Genomic DNA, 17500 nt, shown 5'->3' on the forward strand with positions numbered 1-17500 from the left:
CACACAATCACACACTCACACAATCACACAATCACACACTCACACAATCGCACAATCACACAATCACACAATCGCACAGTCACACAATCGCACAATCACACACTCACACAATCGCACAATCACACACTCACACAATCGCACAATCACACACTCATTGACACACTATGGACAATTCAGGGATTCCATTCAGCCTACCATGCATGTCTTTGTACTGGGGGAGGAAACCGGAGTACCCGGAGGAGAACATGCAAACTCCACACACACACACACACACACACAGGGCAGAGGCGGGACACGAACCCTTAACCTCTGAGATTCAATGTGCTAAACCTCCGCACCCCCCGTAACAAAATATCAATTATTCTGATCATTTTCTAGATAAACATCACTGATAGATGAAGCCTTATGAGTGTTTATTGCTAACGTGCTTCCAAAGCTTTGGTGTATACGAACAAAACAGTTTTATTCCAGTCAAGAAAGGGACCGCAAAGTAAACGCACCCGCAGCCCAAAAATAAAAATGCCTTCACATGGAAAAATCGCACAAAAACGGACACAGCGCAGAAGGATGGCTAAAACATGGATGAAATCTGGAGAAACGCGTGGATCCCAAGGTCAAAAATATGCCTCTGAAGGTGAAGAATTCCCCCACAGAGACAAAAATGACCTCAAAATAGAATCATGTGGATGGAAAAAAAAAAAAAAAAAAAGACAAACCCCCCCCCCCCCCCCCCCCCCCCCCACCCCAAGGAATAACAGCAATACGAAGCCTGTTTTTCCCATCCGGATACATGCCAGGTGTTTCTGGGAAAAATATCCGGAACGGAAAACGTCCACGAATCCTCAGCGCGCCTGTTTCTTAAAGCTCCAGCATCATCGTGTCACGTTTAAAGATCAACAACGCGCCCGGTTGTGGTCGGAAGTGAACGATGTACTCGTGACTCGGGCTTCGAGTTCAGTTTTCTCTTAACTTGGCGAGTTGTTCTTTTTAATCTGTCTTTATTTCTCTTGGCCCGAGCGATCGTTCCGTCCAGATGGACTCTTCAAACTCCGCAGGCTTTGGACGTGAGTTGCGTTGCGTGTGCTGATAAAAATTTTTTTTTTAAAAAATAAATAAATAAATACATCATTTCAACTTGAGACAAAGAAAAACTTCACGATGTGTGTAGGATTATAAATAGAACTTCGATTAATAAACGGAATTTCGAACGAATGCGAGCGAAGGAGGCTGAGGCGACAAATCCGCTCACTTTTTAGGGTTTCCTCAGACCGATACGACGCGCTGACACTGGAGACTCCTTCCATAAACGTTCAGTAGACGTCTCCGTACAGAGAAAACCGTACCGCGGTCCGTTTATGCGGAGCGTCCGCCGTTACTGTAGAAACCATGACGATGACTCGGAACGTTTTGTCTTCCTGACTGTTTAGAATGCGTGCTGCGTGGGTTTTGGAGCCGGTCACGACCTTAGGATTGTTCACAGAGCCTGAACCGGGACTCGCTTCCTAACGACAGGAGTTCGGGACGGATCATTTCCTGACGCGGTCAATAATCCGGATCGTCGTACGCTTTAGACCAGAGAGTGACTTGCGCGTCTCTCGGCGCTGAGCCGTCCCTCGCATTCATCAGGCTGCGATAAAAACATCAGTTCCGCGAGGTTTCCCCGTAATGATCTGCATCCTAAACACCACGCCTGGGCGAGTGAAGAGGTGCTCGAGGTGCTGCGGTGAACCTTCATTTAGCTGCCTGTCTCCTTACTCGAGGCCACAGAAGAGTTCATCAAAGCAGACGCAGGATGTTGATTATGCCTTCAGTTTGGCAACAAGACAACAAGTAGGGCAAGGCTAGAGCTGTGTGTGTGTGTGCACCATGTATGGCTTTATAACGCGAACGCTTCCTTATTAGGATGCCACCTGAAGCCGGTAACGTGATAAGACCGACCGCTACACGGCACGTCACTGGCGGGGAAGACGCGAGGTGAAGAGAGAAAGACACGGATTCAAATAAATCCGCGCCGGTTCACGTGTGACTCTCCAAAACCGCCATTCACGTTGAAATATCGAACAGCGATTCACCGAAATCTTTACTGAAATAAACGCTGTGTTAATGATGTGGCCGGAGTGCGTGTGGGTGTCGGTGTGGGGGTGTGTGTGCGTGGGGGGGGTGTGTGTGGGTTTGTAGGAGGGTGGGGGGGTGAAAGTGCACCTTTATGTGAACAGATGAAAGACTCTGAATGTTTTTTTTTCTTCCAATTGAAATGCCCCTTTTGCTAATGAGAGATTACAACTGGTTGTTTGTTTGTGTGTGTGTGTGTGTGTGTGTGTGTGTGTGTGTGTGTGTGTGTGTGTGTGTGTGTGTAAGAGAGAAGATGAATCAGGGTGTTCTCTCACCTCGACTGAGGGTGCAACGCTTCTTAAACAGCCTGATAAAAAAACACAGTGTCTGTGTAACACTGCACAAACACACGTCATTCTTTGTTTAACGCTATGGATGGATAAACAGATGGATGGATGGATAGAGAAACAAAAGGATGGATGGGTAAACAGTTGGGTGGATGGATCGATGCATGTGTAAATGGATGGCTGAATGGATAGATGGGTGGAGGTATGTATAAATGGATGGATGGATGGATGGATGGATAAACAAAAGGATGGATGGGTAAACAAGTGGGTGGATGGATGGATGGATGTATAAATGAATGGATAGATGGGTGGATAAATAGATGGACGGTTGGAGGAAAGGATGGATGGATAAACAAAAGGATGGAGGGGTAAACAGGTGGGTGGATGGATGTGTAAATGGATGGATGGATAAACAGATGGATGGTTGTATGAATGGATGGATAGATGGGTGGATGGATGTGTAAATGGATGGATGGATGGATGGATAAATAGATGGACGGTTGGAGGAAAGGATGGATGGATAAACAAAAGGATGGAGGGGTAAACAGGTGGGTGAATGGATGGATAGATGGGTGGATGGATGTGTAAATGGATGGATGGATAAACAGATGGATGGTTGTATGAATGGATGGATGGATAAACAAAAGGATGGAGGGGTAAACAGGTGGGTGAATGGATGGATGGATGGATAGATGGGTGGATGGATGTATAAATGGATGGATAGATGCATGGATGGATGTGTCAATGGTTGGATGGTTGGAGGAAAGGATGGATGTATAAACGGATGGTTGGATGAATGGATGGATGGATAGATGCGTGGATGGATGTGTAAATGGATGGATGGATAAACAGATGGATGGTTGGATGAATGGATGGATGGATAGATGCGTGGATGGATGTGTAAATGGATGGATGGATAAACAGATGGATGGTTGGATGAATGGATGGATGGATAAACAAAAGGATGGATGGGTAAACAGGTGGGTAAATGGATGGATGGGTGGATGGATGGATGTGTAAGAGGATGGATGGGTAAATGGATGGCTGAATGGATAGATGGGTGGATGTATGTGTAAATGGATGTGTTAATGGATGGATGGATAAGTGTGTAAATGGAGGGATAGATGTATGGATACACAGATGGATTGATAGATGAATAAACAGATGGAGGGATAGATAAACAGATGGAGGGATAGATAAACAGATGGAGGGATAGATGAAGGGGCAGTGGACGCGTAAATAGACGGATAAATAGCTGGAGAGACGGTTGGATGGATGAATGGATGGATAAACTGATGGTTGAATCAATGTGTAAATGGATGGATGTAGGGATAAACAGATAGATGGATGGATAGATACAGTGCTCTCCACTAGTATTGGCACCCTTGGCAAATACGAGCAAAGAACGCTGTGAAAAACTTCACTGTTGAAACTTTTGATCTTTTGTTCAAATGATTCACAAAAATACTCGGCTCTCGTGGATATCACACAATCGGGAGCAATCCAAACACAGCACAGGTTTATTAAAAAATATCTTTGTTAAATACAGGTGTGCAACAATTATTGGCGCCCTTTTAGTCAGTACTTTGTGCTACCTCTCTTTTCCAAGATAACAGCTCTGAGTCTTCTATAACGCCTGATGAGGTTGGAGAATACATGGCGAGGGATCTGAGACAGCCTTCTTTGCTCATATTTACCAAGGGTGCCAATATTAGTGGAGGGCGCTGTATATAGAGGGAGGGAGGGAGGGAAAAACAGGTAAGGAAGTATAAAATGGTGACTTTTTATAAAATGAATAACAGTAAAATGTTGCATTAGTTATTGATTAGCGCTTCAATTAAAACAGTGTGTGTGTGTGTGTGTGTGTGTGTGTGTGCAGCCCAAAGGCTTCAGGAGGTACTCCAGCTCCCCGCTGCTGATCCAGGAGCAGTTTGGCTGCATTAAAGAGGTCATGCCTATCGGTGAGCGAGACTTTTTCATTTCAGACCACCGTGATCCATGTGAAGGCTATACCCAGTGTTTATATCGTAATAAGTCAGAAATACAACGCTAGGTTTCGTGCTCTCGTGTAATCGACGCCTCCTGACCGATCGGATGGAAGGAATCAAGAGCGCCGTAGTGTAAATGTGTACAAATCGGGTTATTTTGAACAGCTAATGCTAAAGATGGAAGATAACGGCCGGGCGGTTTTTGTCGAGAGTTCTGGGTTTTGATTGACAGCTGTGTCGTCCTGTCCCAGCGTGCGGCAGTAAGGTGGACCCGGTGTACGAGGCGCTGAGGTTCGGGACGTCCCTCGCTCAGAAGACCAAGAGGGCCAGCGGCTCAGACTCGCCTCCTAGAAACTCAGTAAGACTTTCTCTGTGATTGTTTATCTGTACATATACAATCCCAATTCCAAAAACGTTGGGACACTGTTGGAACAGAATGCAACGATTTGCAAATCTCATGAACCCGTATGTCATTCACAATAAAACATCTACCCACCTACCCACCTACCTACCCACCCACCTACCTACCCATCTACCCATCTCCCTACCCACCTACCTACCCACCTACCTACCCATCTACCTACCCATCTACCTACCCATCTCCCTACCCATCTACCTACCCACCTACCTACCCACCTACCCATCCACCTACCCACCCACCTACCCATCTCCCTACCCATCTACCTACCCACCTACCTACCCACCTACCCATCCACCTACCTACCCACCTACCCATCTCCCTACCCACCTACCTACCCACCCACCTACCCATCTCCCTACCCACCTACCTACCCATCTCCCTACCCACCTACCCATCTCCCTACCCACCTACCTACCCATCTACCTACCCACCTACCTACCCATCTACCTACCCACCTACCCACCCACCTACCTACCCACCTACCCATCTCCCTACCCAACCCACCTACCTACCCATCTACCTACCCACCTACCTACCCATCTACCTACCCATCTCCCTACCCATCTACCTACCCATCTACCTACCTACCTACCTACCCACCCACCTACTTACCTACCTACCTACCTACCTTCCCATCTACCTACCCATCTACCTACCTACCTACCCATCTACCTACCTACCTACCCATCTACCTACCTACCTACCTACCCACCTACCTACCCACCCACCTACCTACTCACCTACCTACTTAACTACCTACCTACCTACCTACCTACCCATATACCTACCTACCTACCCACCTACCTACGTACCTACCCACCCAATCTACCTACTTACTCACCTACCTACCTACTTACCCATCTACCTACCCACCTACCTACCTACCCACCCACCCGCCCACCTACCTACCCAAACCCACCCACCTACCTACCTACCTACCCACCCATCTACCTACCTACCTACCTACCTCCCTACCCATCTACCTACCTACCTACCAACCCACCTACCTACCTACCTACCCACCCACCTACCTACTCACCTACCTACCTACCTCCCTACCCATCTACCTACCTACCTACCTACCAACCCACCTACCTACCTACCTACCCACCCACCTACCTACTCACCTACCTACCTAACTACCTACCTACCCATCTACCTACCTACCTACCTACCCACCCACACAATCCACCTACTTACTCACCTACCTACCTACTTACCCATGTACCTACCCACCTACCTAGCTAGCCACCCACCCGCCCACCTACCTACCCAAACCCACCCACCTACCTACTCACCCACCCACCCACCTACCTACCTAGCTAGCCACCCACCCAGCCACCTACCCACCTACCTACCCACCCACCTACCTACCTACCCACCTACCTACCCACCCACCGACCTACCTACCCACCTACCTACCCACCCACCGACCTACCTACCCACCTACCTACCCACCTACCCAGACCCAACCCACCTACCTACAAGTCCGTATGTAAACATGTCCTTTTTCTCTGCATCTTCTCCAATATCTGATCCACAGACACTTCGAAATCAGATCTCTAGTGCTGATTTTTAAACCTGATCAGATTTACTAGCCACCAGATTGTTAAACCCTGGTTCATGCTCCCGTAGAATCCAAAAGTCCTGACTTTAATCATGTTGAAATTCATGGTCCGGAAATTAAAATTGCATCGCTTTATGCCCAGATTCTTAAAGTTGTTTTTTTTTTAAAAAAAAAACAACAACAACAACAATGCTTATCCTGTTACAAAATAATCACTGAACAAAATGTATCTATCCTTTTCAGGCTACATTTAGCAGAGTGTGTGTGTGTGTGTGTGTGTGTGTGTGTGTGTGTGGGCAGGAGGGGAGGCTGCTGATGAATCTCAGTAATTATTATGCCCTTAATTTAACTCCAGGTGTTTGATCTTAATTAATGACGCTGATAAACCGTTTATAAAGCGGCACGGTCGGAATTTATCCTGCGTCCTGCTTCTGCTCCGAATCATTAGAGACAGAGAGGAGCGGATGACGTTCCGGCACGCCGACAAGAACCGCACGTAAACATCATTAAAGCGCAAGAGAGAACAACTTGTTTTGCAGACGTTCCACAGCGTTGTATGTAACTATAAATAGAAGAAGAAGAAGAAGAAGAGGATGTCTGTAGAAGCCTTGGCTCGAGGAACGAGGACACGGGAGGCGGGCTTTGGAGAGCGCGACGTGGCGTGGCTTTAATCGCTTTTCAGCACCTTGTTTGTTATTGTTGTTTTTTTTTCCTTCTTTTCCCCTGGACTCCGCCCTCTGTTTACCCGAGCGCTCGGGCACGCCTCCGACACCACACCGTTGTCCATTAATAAATCGAAAACCGTCATCCTTGGCAGCGGACGAATCCACTTTAGGGTGGTAACAGTAACTCTGCGTCATCGCACCGCCCTGTTTATTGATTGGTCATCGTCCTATCACAGCACGACACCATATAATCCCGTTCGAGGTCCGTTCAGGTAGCACATCACAACATTAACGCCGAGTACTACACATTAACCTTACCTTATTTCAGCTGCGTGATTTGTTGAATTGAAACACCACTATACAGACCCTCAGCACGCACACACACACACACACACACACGCTCTCACAATACACACTCTCACTCTTACCGCCGCAGACACACAGACTCGCCAGGATTTAAGTAATGCTCAGATAAGGCCACTCGAGAGCAATTATTACCCATAAAGGAAAAGTTAATGTAAAGTGAGTGAGGGACTGGCCAGAACACACACACACACACACACACACACACACACACACACACACACACACACACACACACATTCTCTCTAAATGATAAAGGAAAAAAGAAGTCCATTAACCTGAAACGCACTCTCTCAGTAGCAAAGCGAGAACATTAAAATTAAAACAAAATGTCCGCCGCTCTTCTGCAGCAGATCCGGATCTGTATGCGGTTGGTTTATAGGCCGTTCGTAATCAAGCCATTAGCACTTCTCTCGGCTTAGCGCTGCTGATACGCCTCATTTGTGAACACTGTGCAATCATTTAACAGCTGGTTGGGTCAGACGGGGTGAGGGTGTGCGCGCGTGTGTGTGTGTGTGTGTGTGTGAAAGTGATAGAAGGAATGTAAGAGCAGTTATCTGTGTGTGTGTGTGTGTGAGAGAGAGTGTGTGTTAGTGGTTTATTTAAACAGGTTGTCAATTAAGAGTGTTTTCTTTCTTTTTTTCTTTCTTTTTTTATTTGCAATGACTGCATCGAAAGGGTCGTTAAAATAAACATGAGAAAGGGGAAGAAACACACGTTACCGTGGGGTTGGCATGGACTGCGAAAATCAATCAATCAATCAATCAATCAATAAATAATTTCATTAATTATTTCCCCAATAAAAACAAATTATAGAGAGTTATTTCCAGAAAGAAGCCTAGAGACACCTAGAAATAATATTTATTTTAATTATCTCATTCGAGTAATAATATCTGATTTGTTTGGTAATATGGAGTATATGATCAATTTGTTGGGGTGTGCACATTCCTGTATTTGTGTGTGTGTGTGTGTGTGTGTGTGTGTGTTAACTATTGTGTTTTTCTTGTGCCCAGACCAGTGATCTTGCTGAGGTTCCCGAGGAAGCAGCCCACTGCAGTCATGCGCAGCTCACCAGGAAACACAGCGACAACGGTCAGCACAAAAACACCTAAACATACCCAAACAACACCACCGTAAATACATATAAACACCGAAATACCACAGTGAACGCCTAGGAACAGCTACATGAACACGTCAGCCTCGAAAAACGAGATCGACAACAAACTGTGAAGACAAACACCTAAATAATATCTATAAACACCTAAACATCGCAGTAAACACCTACGAACAGCTACATAAACACTTCAAACGCATAAAACAACTAAATAAAATCTATACACACCTAAACATCGCAGTAAACACCTACGAACAGCTACATAAACACTTCAAACGCATAAAAACAACTAAATATAATCTATAAACACCTAAACATCACAGTAAACACCTACGAACAGCTACATAAACACTTCAAACTCATAAAACAACTAAATAAAATCTATACACACCTAAACATCACAGTAAACACCTACGAACAGCTACATAAACACTTCAAACGCATAAAACAACTAAATAAAATCTATAAACACCTAAACATCACAGTAAACACCTACGAACAGCTACATAAACACTTCAAACGCATAAAAACAACTAAATAAAATCTATAAACACCTAAACATCACAGTAAACACCTACGAACAGCTACATAAACACTTCAAACTCATAAAAACAACTAAATAAAATCTATAAACACCTAAACATCACAGTAAACACCTACGAACAGCTACATAAACACTTCAAACTCATAAAAACAACTAAATAAAATCTATACACACCTAAACATCACAGTAAACACCTACGAACAGCTACATAAACACTTCAAACGCATAAAAACAACTAAATAAAATCTATACACACCTAAACATCACAGTAAACACCTACGAACAGCTACATAAACACTTCAAACTCATAAAAACAACTAAATATAATCTATAAACACCTAAACATCACAGTAAACACCTACAAACAGCTACATAAACACTTCAAACTCATAAAACTACTAAATAAAATCTATACACACCTAAACATCACAGTACACACCTACGAACAGCTACATAAACACTTCAAACGCATAAAACTACTAAATAAAATCTATAAACACCTAAACATCACAGTAAACACCTACGAACAGCTACATAAACACTTCAAACTCATAAAACAACTAAATAAAATCTATACACACCTAAACATCACAGTAAACACCTACGAACAGCTACATAAACACTTCAAACTCATAAAACAACTAAATAAAATCTATACACACCTAAACATCACAGTAAACACCTACGAACAGCTACATAAACACTTCAAACGCATAAAACAACTAAATAAAATCTATACACACCTAAACATCACAGTAAACACCTACAAACAGCTACATAAACACTTCAAACGCATAAAACTACTAAATAAAATCTATACACACCTAAACATCACAGTACACACCTACGAACAGCTACATAAACACTTCAAACGCATAAAACTACTAAATAAAATCTATAAACACCTAAACATCACAGTAAACACCTACGAACAGCTACATAAACACTTCAAACTCATAAAAACAACTAAATAAAATCTATAAACACCTAAACATCACAGTAAACACCTACGAACAGCTACATAAACACTTCAAACTCATAAAACTACTAAATAAAATCTATAAACACCTAAACATCGCAGTAAACACCTACGAACAGCTACATAAACACTTCAAACTCATAAAAACAACTAAATAAAATCTATACACACCTAAACATCACAGTAAACACCTACAAACAGCTACATAAACACTTCAAACTCATAAAACTACTAAATAAAATCTATACACACCTAAACATCACAGTACACACCTACGAACAGCTACATAAACACTTCAAACGCATAAAACTACTAAATAAAATCTATAAACACCTAAACATCACAGTAAACACCTACGAACAGCTACATAAACACTTCAAACGCATAAAAACAACTAAATAAAATCTATACACACCTAAACATCACAGTAAACACCTACGAACAGCTACATAAACACTTCAAACTCATAAAACAACTAAATAAAATCTATACACACCTAAACATCACAGTAAACACCTACGAACAGCTACATAAACACTTCAAACTCATAAAACAACTAAATAAAATCTATACACACCTAAACATCACAGTAAACACCTACGAACAGCTACATAAACACTTCAAACTCATAAAAACAACTAAATAAAACTTTAAACACCTAAACATCACAGTAAACACCTACGAACAGCTACATAAACACTTCAAACGCATAAAAAACAACAAAATCAACAACAAACTGTGAAGACAAACACCTAAATAAAATCTATACACACCTAAACATCACAGTAAACACCTACGAACAGCTACATAAACACTTCAAACGCATAAAAACAACTAAATAAAATCTATAAACACCTAAACATCACAGTAAACACCTACGAACAGCTACATAAACACTTCAAACGCATAAAAACATCTAAATAAAATCTATAAACACCTAAACATCACAGTAAACACCTACGAACAGCTACATAAACACTTCAAACGCATAAAAACATCTAAATAAAATCTATAAACACCTAAACATCACAGTAAACACCTACGAACAGCTACATAAACACTTCAAACGCATAAAAACAACTAAATAAAATCTATAAACACCTAAACATCACAGTAAACACCTACGAACAGCTACATAAACACTTCAAACTCATAAAAACAACTAAATAAAATCTATACACACCTAAACATCACAGTAAACACCTACAAACAGCTACATAAACACTTCAAACTCATAAAACTACTAAATAAAATCTATACACACCTAAACATCACAGTAAACACCTACGAACAGCTACATAAACACTTCAAACGCATAAAACTACTAAATAAAATCTATAAACACCTAAACATCACAGTAAACACCTACGAACAGCTACATAAACACTTCAAACTCATAAAAACAACTAAATAAAATCTATAAACACCTAAACATCACAGTAAACACCTACGAACAGCTACATAAACACTTCAAACTCATAAAACTACTAAATAAAATCTATAAACACCTAAACATCGCAGTAAACACCTACGAACAGCTACATAAACACTTCAAACTCATAAAAACAACTAAATAAAATCTATACACACCTAAACATCACAGTAAACACCTACGAACAGCTACATAAACACTTCAAACGCATAAAAACAACTAAATAAAATCTATACACACCTAAACATCACAGTAAACACCTACGAACAGCTACATAAACACTTCAAACTCATAAAAACAACTAAATATAATCTATAAACACCTAAACATCACAGTAAACACCTACGAACAGCTACATAAACACTTCAAACTCATAAAACTACTAAATAAAATCTATACACACCTAAACATCACAGTACACACCTACAAACAGCTACATAAACACTTCAAACTCATAAAACTACTAAATAAAATCTATACACACCTAAACATCACAGTACACACCTACGAACAGCTACATAAACACTTCAAACGCATAAAACTACTAAATAAAATCTATAAACACCTAAACATCACAGTAAACACCTACGAACAGCTACATAAACACTTCAAACTCATAAAACAACTAAATAAAATCTATACACACCTAAACATCACAGTAAACACCTACGAACAGCTACATAAACACTTCAAACTCATAAAACAACTAAATAAAATCTATACACACCTAAACATCACAGTAAACACCTACGAACAGCTACATAAACACTTCAAACGCATAAAACAACTAAATAAAATCTATACACACCTAAACATCACAGTAAACACCTACAAACAGCTACATAAACACTTCAAACGCATAAAACTACTAAATAAAATCTATAAACACCTAAACATCACAGTAAACACCTACGAACAGCTACATAAACACTTCAAACTCATAAAAACAACTAAATAAAATCTATACACACCTAAACATCACAGTACACACCTACGAACAGCTACATAAACACTTCAAACTCATAAAAACAACTAAATAAAATCTATAAACGCCTAAACATCACAGTAAACACCTACGAACAGCTACATAAACACTTCAAACGCATAAAACTACTAAATAAAATCTATAAACACCTAAACATCACAGTAAACACCTACGAACAGCTACATAAACACTTCAAACGCATAAAACAACTAAATAAAATCTATACACACCTAAACATCACAGTAAACACCTACGAACAGCTACATAAACACTTCAAACTCATAAAAACAACTAAATAAAATCTATACACACCTAAACATCACAGTAAACACCTACGAACAGCTACATAAACACTTCAAACGCATAAAAACAACTAAATAAAATCTATACACACCTAAACATCACAGTAAACACCTACGAACAGCTACATAAACACTTCAAACTCATAAAAACAACTAAATAAAACTTTAAACACCTAAACATCACAGTAAACACCTACGAACAGCTACATAAACACTTCAAACGCATAAAAAACAACAAAATCAACAACAAACTGTGAAGACAAACACCTAAATAAAATCTATACACACCTAAACATCACAGTAAACACCTACGAACAGCTACATAAACACTTCAAACGCATAAAAACAACTAAATAAAATCTATAAACACCTAAACATCACAGTAAACACCTACGAACAGCTACATAAACACTTCAAACGCATAAAAACATCTAAATAAAATCTATAAACACCTAAACATCACAGTAAACACCTACGAACAGCTACATAAACACTTCAAACGCATAAAAACAACTAAATAAAATCTATAAACACCTAAACATCACAGTAAACACCTACGAACAGCTACATAAACACTTCAAACGCATAAAAACATCTAAATAAAATCTATAAACACCTAAACATCACAGTAAACACCTACGAACAGCTACATAAACACTTCAAACGCATAAAAACATCTAAATAAAATCTATAAACACCTAAACATCACAGTAAACACCTACGAACAGCTACATAAACACTTCAAACTCATAAAAACAACTAAATAAAACTTTAAACACCTAAACATCACAGTAAACACCTACGAACAGCTACATAAACACTTCAAACTCATAAAAACAACTAAATAAAATCTATAAACACCTAAACATCACAGTAAACACCTACGAACAGCTACATAAACACTTCAAACGCATAAAAACATCTAAATAAAATCTATAAACACCTAAACATCACAGTAAACACCTACGAACAGCTACATAAACACTTCAAACGCATAAAAACAACTAAATAAAATCTATAAACACCTAAACATCACAGTAAACACCTACGAACAGCTACATAAACACTTCAAACGCATAAAAACAACTAAATAAAATCTATAAACACCTAAACATCACAGTAAACACCTACGAACAGCTACATAAACACTTCAAACTCATAAAAACAACTAAATAAAATCTATACACACCTAAACATCGCAGTAAACACCTACGAACAGCTACATAAACACTTCAAACTCATAAAACAACTAAATAAAATCTATACACACCTAAACATCACAGTAAACACCTACGAACAGCTACATAAACACTTCAAACTCATAAAAACAACTAAATAAAATCTATAAACACCTAAACATCACAGTAAACACCTACGAACAGCTACATAAACACTTCAAACTCATAAAACAACTAAATAAAATCTATACACACCTAAACATCACAGTAAACACCTACGAACAGCTACATAAACACTTCAAACGCATAAAAACACCTAAATAAAATCTATAAACACCTAAACATCACAGTAAACACCTACGAACAGCTACATAAACACTTCAAACGCATAAAACAACTAAATAAAATCTATAAACACCTAAACATCACAGTAAACACCTACGAACAGCTACATAAACACTTCAAACTCATAAAAACAACTAAATAAAATCTATACACACCTAAACATCACAGTAAACACCTACGAACAGCTACATAAACACTTCAAACGCATAAAAACAACTAAATAAAATCTATAAACACCTAAACATCACAGTAAACACCTACGAACAGCTACATAAACACTTCAAACGCATAAAAACAACTAAATAAAATCTATACACACCTAAACATCACAGTAAACACCTACGAACAGCTACATAAACACTTCAAACTCATAAAAACAACTAAATAAAATCTATAAACACCTAAACATCGCAGTAAACACCTACGAACAGCTACATAAACACTTCAAACGCATAAAACAACTAAATAAAATCTATAAACACCTAAACATCACAGTAAACACCTACGAACAGCTACATAAACACTTCAAACTCATAAAAACAACTAAATAAAATCTATACACACCTAAACATCACAGTAAACACCTACGAACAGCTACATAAACACTTCAAACTCATAAAAACAACTAAATAAAACTTTAAACACCTAAACATCGCAGTAAACACCTACGAACAGCTACATAAACACTTCAAACGCATAAAAACAACTAAATAAAATCTATAAACACCTAAACATCACAGTAAACACCTACGAACAGCTACATAAACACTTCAAACGCATAAAAACATCTAAATAAAATCTATAAACACCTAAACATCACAGTAAACACCTACGAACAGCTACATAAACACTTCAAACTCATAAAAACAACTAAATAAAATCTATAAACACCTAAACATCACAGTAAACACCTACGAACAGCTACATAAACACTTCAAACTCATAAAAACAACTAAATAAAATCTATAAACACCTAAACATCACAGTAAACACCTACGAACAGCTACATAAACACTTCAAACTCATAAAAACAACTAAATAAAATCTATAAACACCTAAACATCACAGTAAACACCTACGAACAGCTACATAAACACTTCAAACGCATAAAAACAACAAAATCAACAACAAACTGTGAAGACAAACACCTAAATAAAATCTATAAACACCTAAACATCACAGTAAACACCTACGAACAGCTACATAAACACTTCAAACGCATAAAAACAACTAAATAAAATATATAAACACCTAAACATCACAGTAAACACCTACGAACAGCTACATAAACACTTCAAACGCATAAAAACACCTAAATAAAATCTATAAACACCTAAACATCACAGTAAACACCTACAAACAGCTACATAAACACTTCAAACTCATAAAAACAACAAAATCAACAACAAACTGTGAAGACAAACACCTAAATAAAATCTATAAACACCTAAACGTCACAGTGATTAACACCTAGGAGCAGCTTAGAGAAATATTTAATAAATGAAATAAGAGATAAATAATATTTAATAAATAAATAAGAGATGTTGTTTTTATCCTCATCAATCCTGTCCGCTCTTGTCAGTCTTCACGTCTCTGGAGAACGGAACAGAAACCTTCCTCACAGAAGAGAAGAAACCGGAGGACTCACAGGTGAGCCGTGTGTGTGTGTGTGTGTGTGTGTGTGTGTGTGTGTGTGTGTGTGTGGCTGTGAAACACTGTCGGGTGTCACTTTTCCCGCCAGCCTCTGTGTTTCTCTGAGAAAACGACCAGAAATAGGTTCAGCATGTGACAGGATCTTCTGAAACAACACAAACCGACATGAACACGGTTCGAGGACGTGAACGTGAGGTCACGTGACCCGACACGTGGTGGAGTTACCACCCGAAGCCGATTATTTTCCTATGACAGCACATACTTTGTTGAAGTTTGCCATTAACTACCGTTTTTTTTTTTTTTACTTATTAAAGAACGACCTTTTAGACTTTTTATCCATTTATGGTTACATTTATCGTTAATGTAAAACATCCAGGAAACGAGTTATATCCTGAATAATGGCCTCCTTGCCTGGTTTTGGTCAGCGGGGGGATTTTTCATTTTTCATTTCATTGCTATATACAGTCCAGTATAGTGGCTTGTGTAAATATTCACCCCCCTTGAGCTTTATTCACGTTTTTTGTACGATCACAACCTGAAACTGAAATAGAATTCATTGACGTTATATGCCATGAATCTAAATAAAACAGCCCGTAATATTGGCGTGGGGGAAAAGCGATGAAGCACGGTGGTGGTGGTGGCATAATATTAAGCTTTACCCTAGGCCGCTCGGGTGCTTCTCTGACTAATCCGGTTTTTACTCAGTCACTGACTCGAGGCAGATTGTTGTGCCTTATTCCTTCCTTTTTTTAAAAAAATAATAAAAATTATAACTAAACCCTAACTGATACGTTTCCAGAACTTTGTCCTGGACTTGTTTCACTAGTTCTTAGGTTCTTGTTGTTCTTGATGCTGTTTGTTACGGTATGCTTACACCAACACGTTCTGGTTTCTTCCATGGAACGCGTTTTTGGGTGGGTGGGGGAGGGGGGGGGGCGATACTTATGCAGTCAGAACTTATACGACAGCCCCCCCCCCAACTTCAATAGATTCATGATATATAATGTCAAATCGAGTCTACTTCAGTAATTCCAGGTTGTAACCCTTACAAAAGCTGGAAAAGCTCCATGGGGTGCCAATACTTACGCAGGCCACTGTAGCCTCGCTTTAGCAACGTGAGCGTTTTTAATCGGAATAGACCGTGTAAACTGTACAGCTTTCCCTACGTGGCCTTTTGAGAGATCTCCAGGAAAACCCCGGACGTGATGTTTCGGTACACGGACGGGCCGAGAGCACGGGAGCACGGCGGCGCTGTCGCGAACCGCGCTCCACGGAGGGAGCGCACAGGGATAAATAAGCAGCCGTCTGAAATCAGCACAGCTTTTTACGAGGTCGCAAATAAAAGCCGATCCCTCTCTGGATGCCTGACTATACACGGCCTCGTTCGCTCTCTCGTTCTCTCTCTCTCTCTCTCTCTCTCTCCCACTGATCTCGCGGGTTCCTGTTTTACGAGGACGCACAAATTCGTAGCACGTGTGGCCCTGTTTATAAAGCTGACATCCGAGGCTCAGTAAAGAAGAAAGAAAAAAAAACCCCTTTGGCACGGGTTAGGGTTATTTACAGTG

At 39.9% G+C, this 17500-nt stretch overlaps 1 protein-coding gene across 4 annotated transcripts in view; it reads left to right on the forward strand.

Moving 5' to 3' along the window:
- The window catches only part of stac (SH3 and cysteine rich domain), a 63882-nt gene that overhangs the window by 37625 nt on the left and 8757 nt on the right, over window positions 1–17500 (forward strand). For all 4 annotated transcript variants that reach the window (XM_053682635.1, XM_053682634.1, XM_017476464.3 and 1 more), the window contains 4 exons: window positions 4279–4360; window positions 4639–4745; window positions 8417–8495; window positions 15865–15932. In XM_053682635.1, the coding sequence (XP_053538610.1) occupies window positions 4279–4360; window positions 4639–4745; window positions 8417–8495; window positions 15865–15932 (336 nt within the window). The remainder of the gene's footprint in view (window positions 1–4278; window positions 4361–4638; window positions 4746–8416; window positions 8496–15864; window positions 15933–17500) is intronic.

This window comes from Ictalurus punctatus, chromosome 9 (genome assembly GCF_001660625.3).
Source record: "Ictalurus punctatus breed USDA103 chromosome 9, Coco_2.0, whole genome shotgun sequence".
NCBI classification, from domain to species: Eukaryota; Metazoa; Chordata; class Actinopteri; order Siluriformes; family Ictaluridae; genus Ictalurus; species Ictalurus punctatus.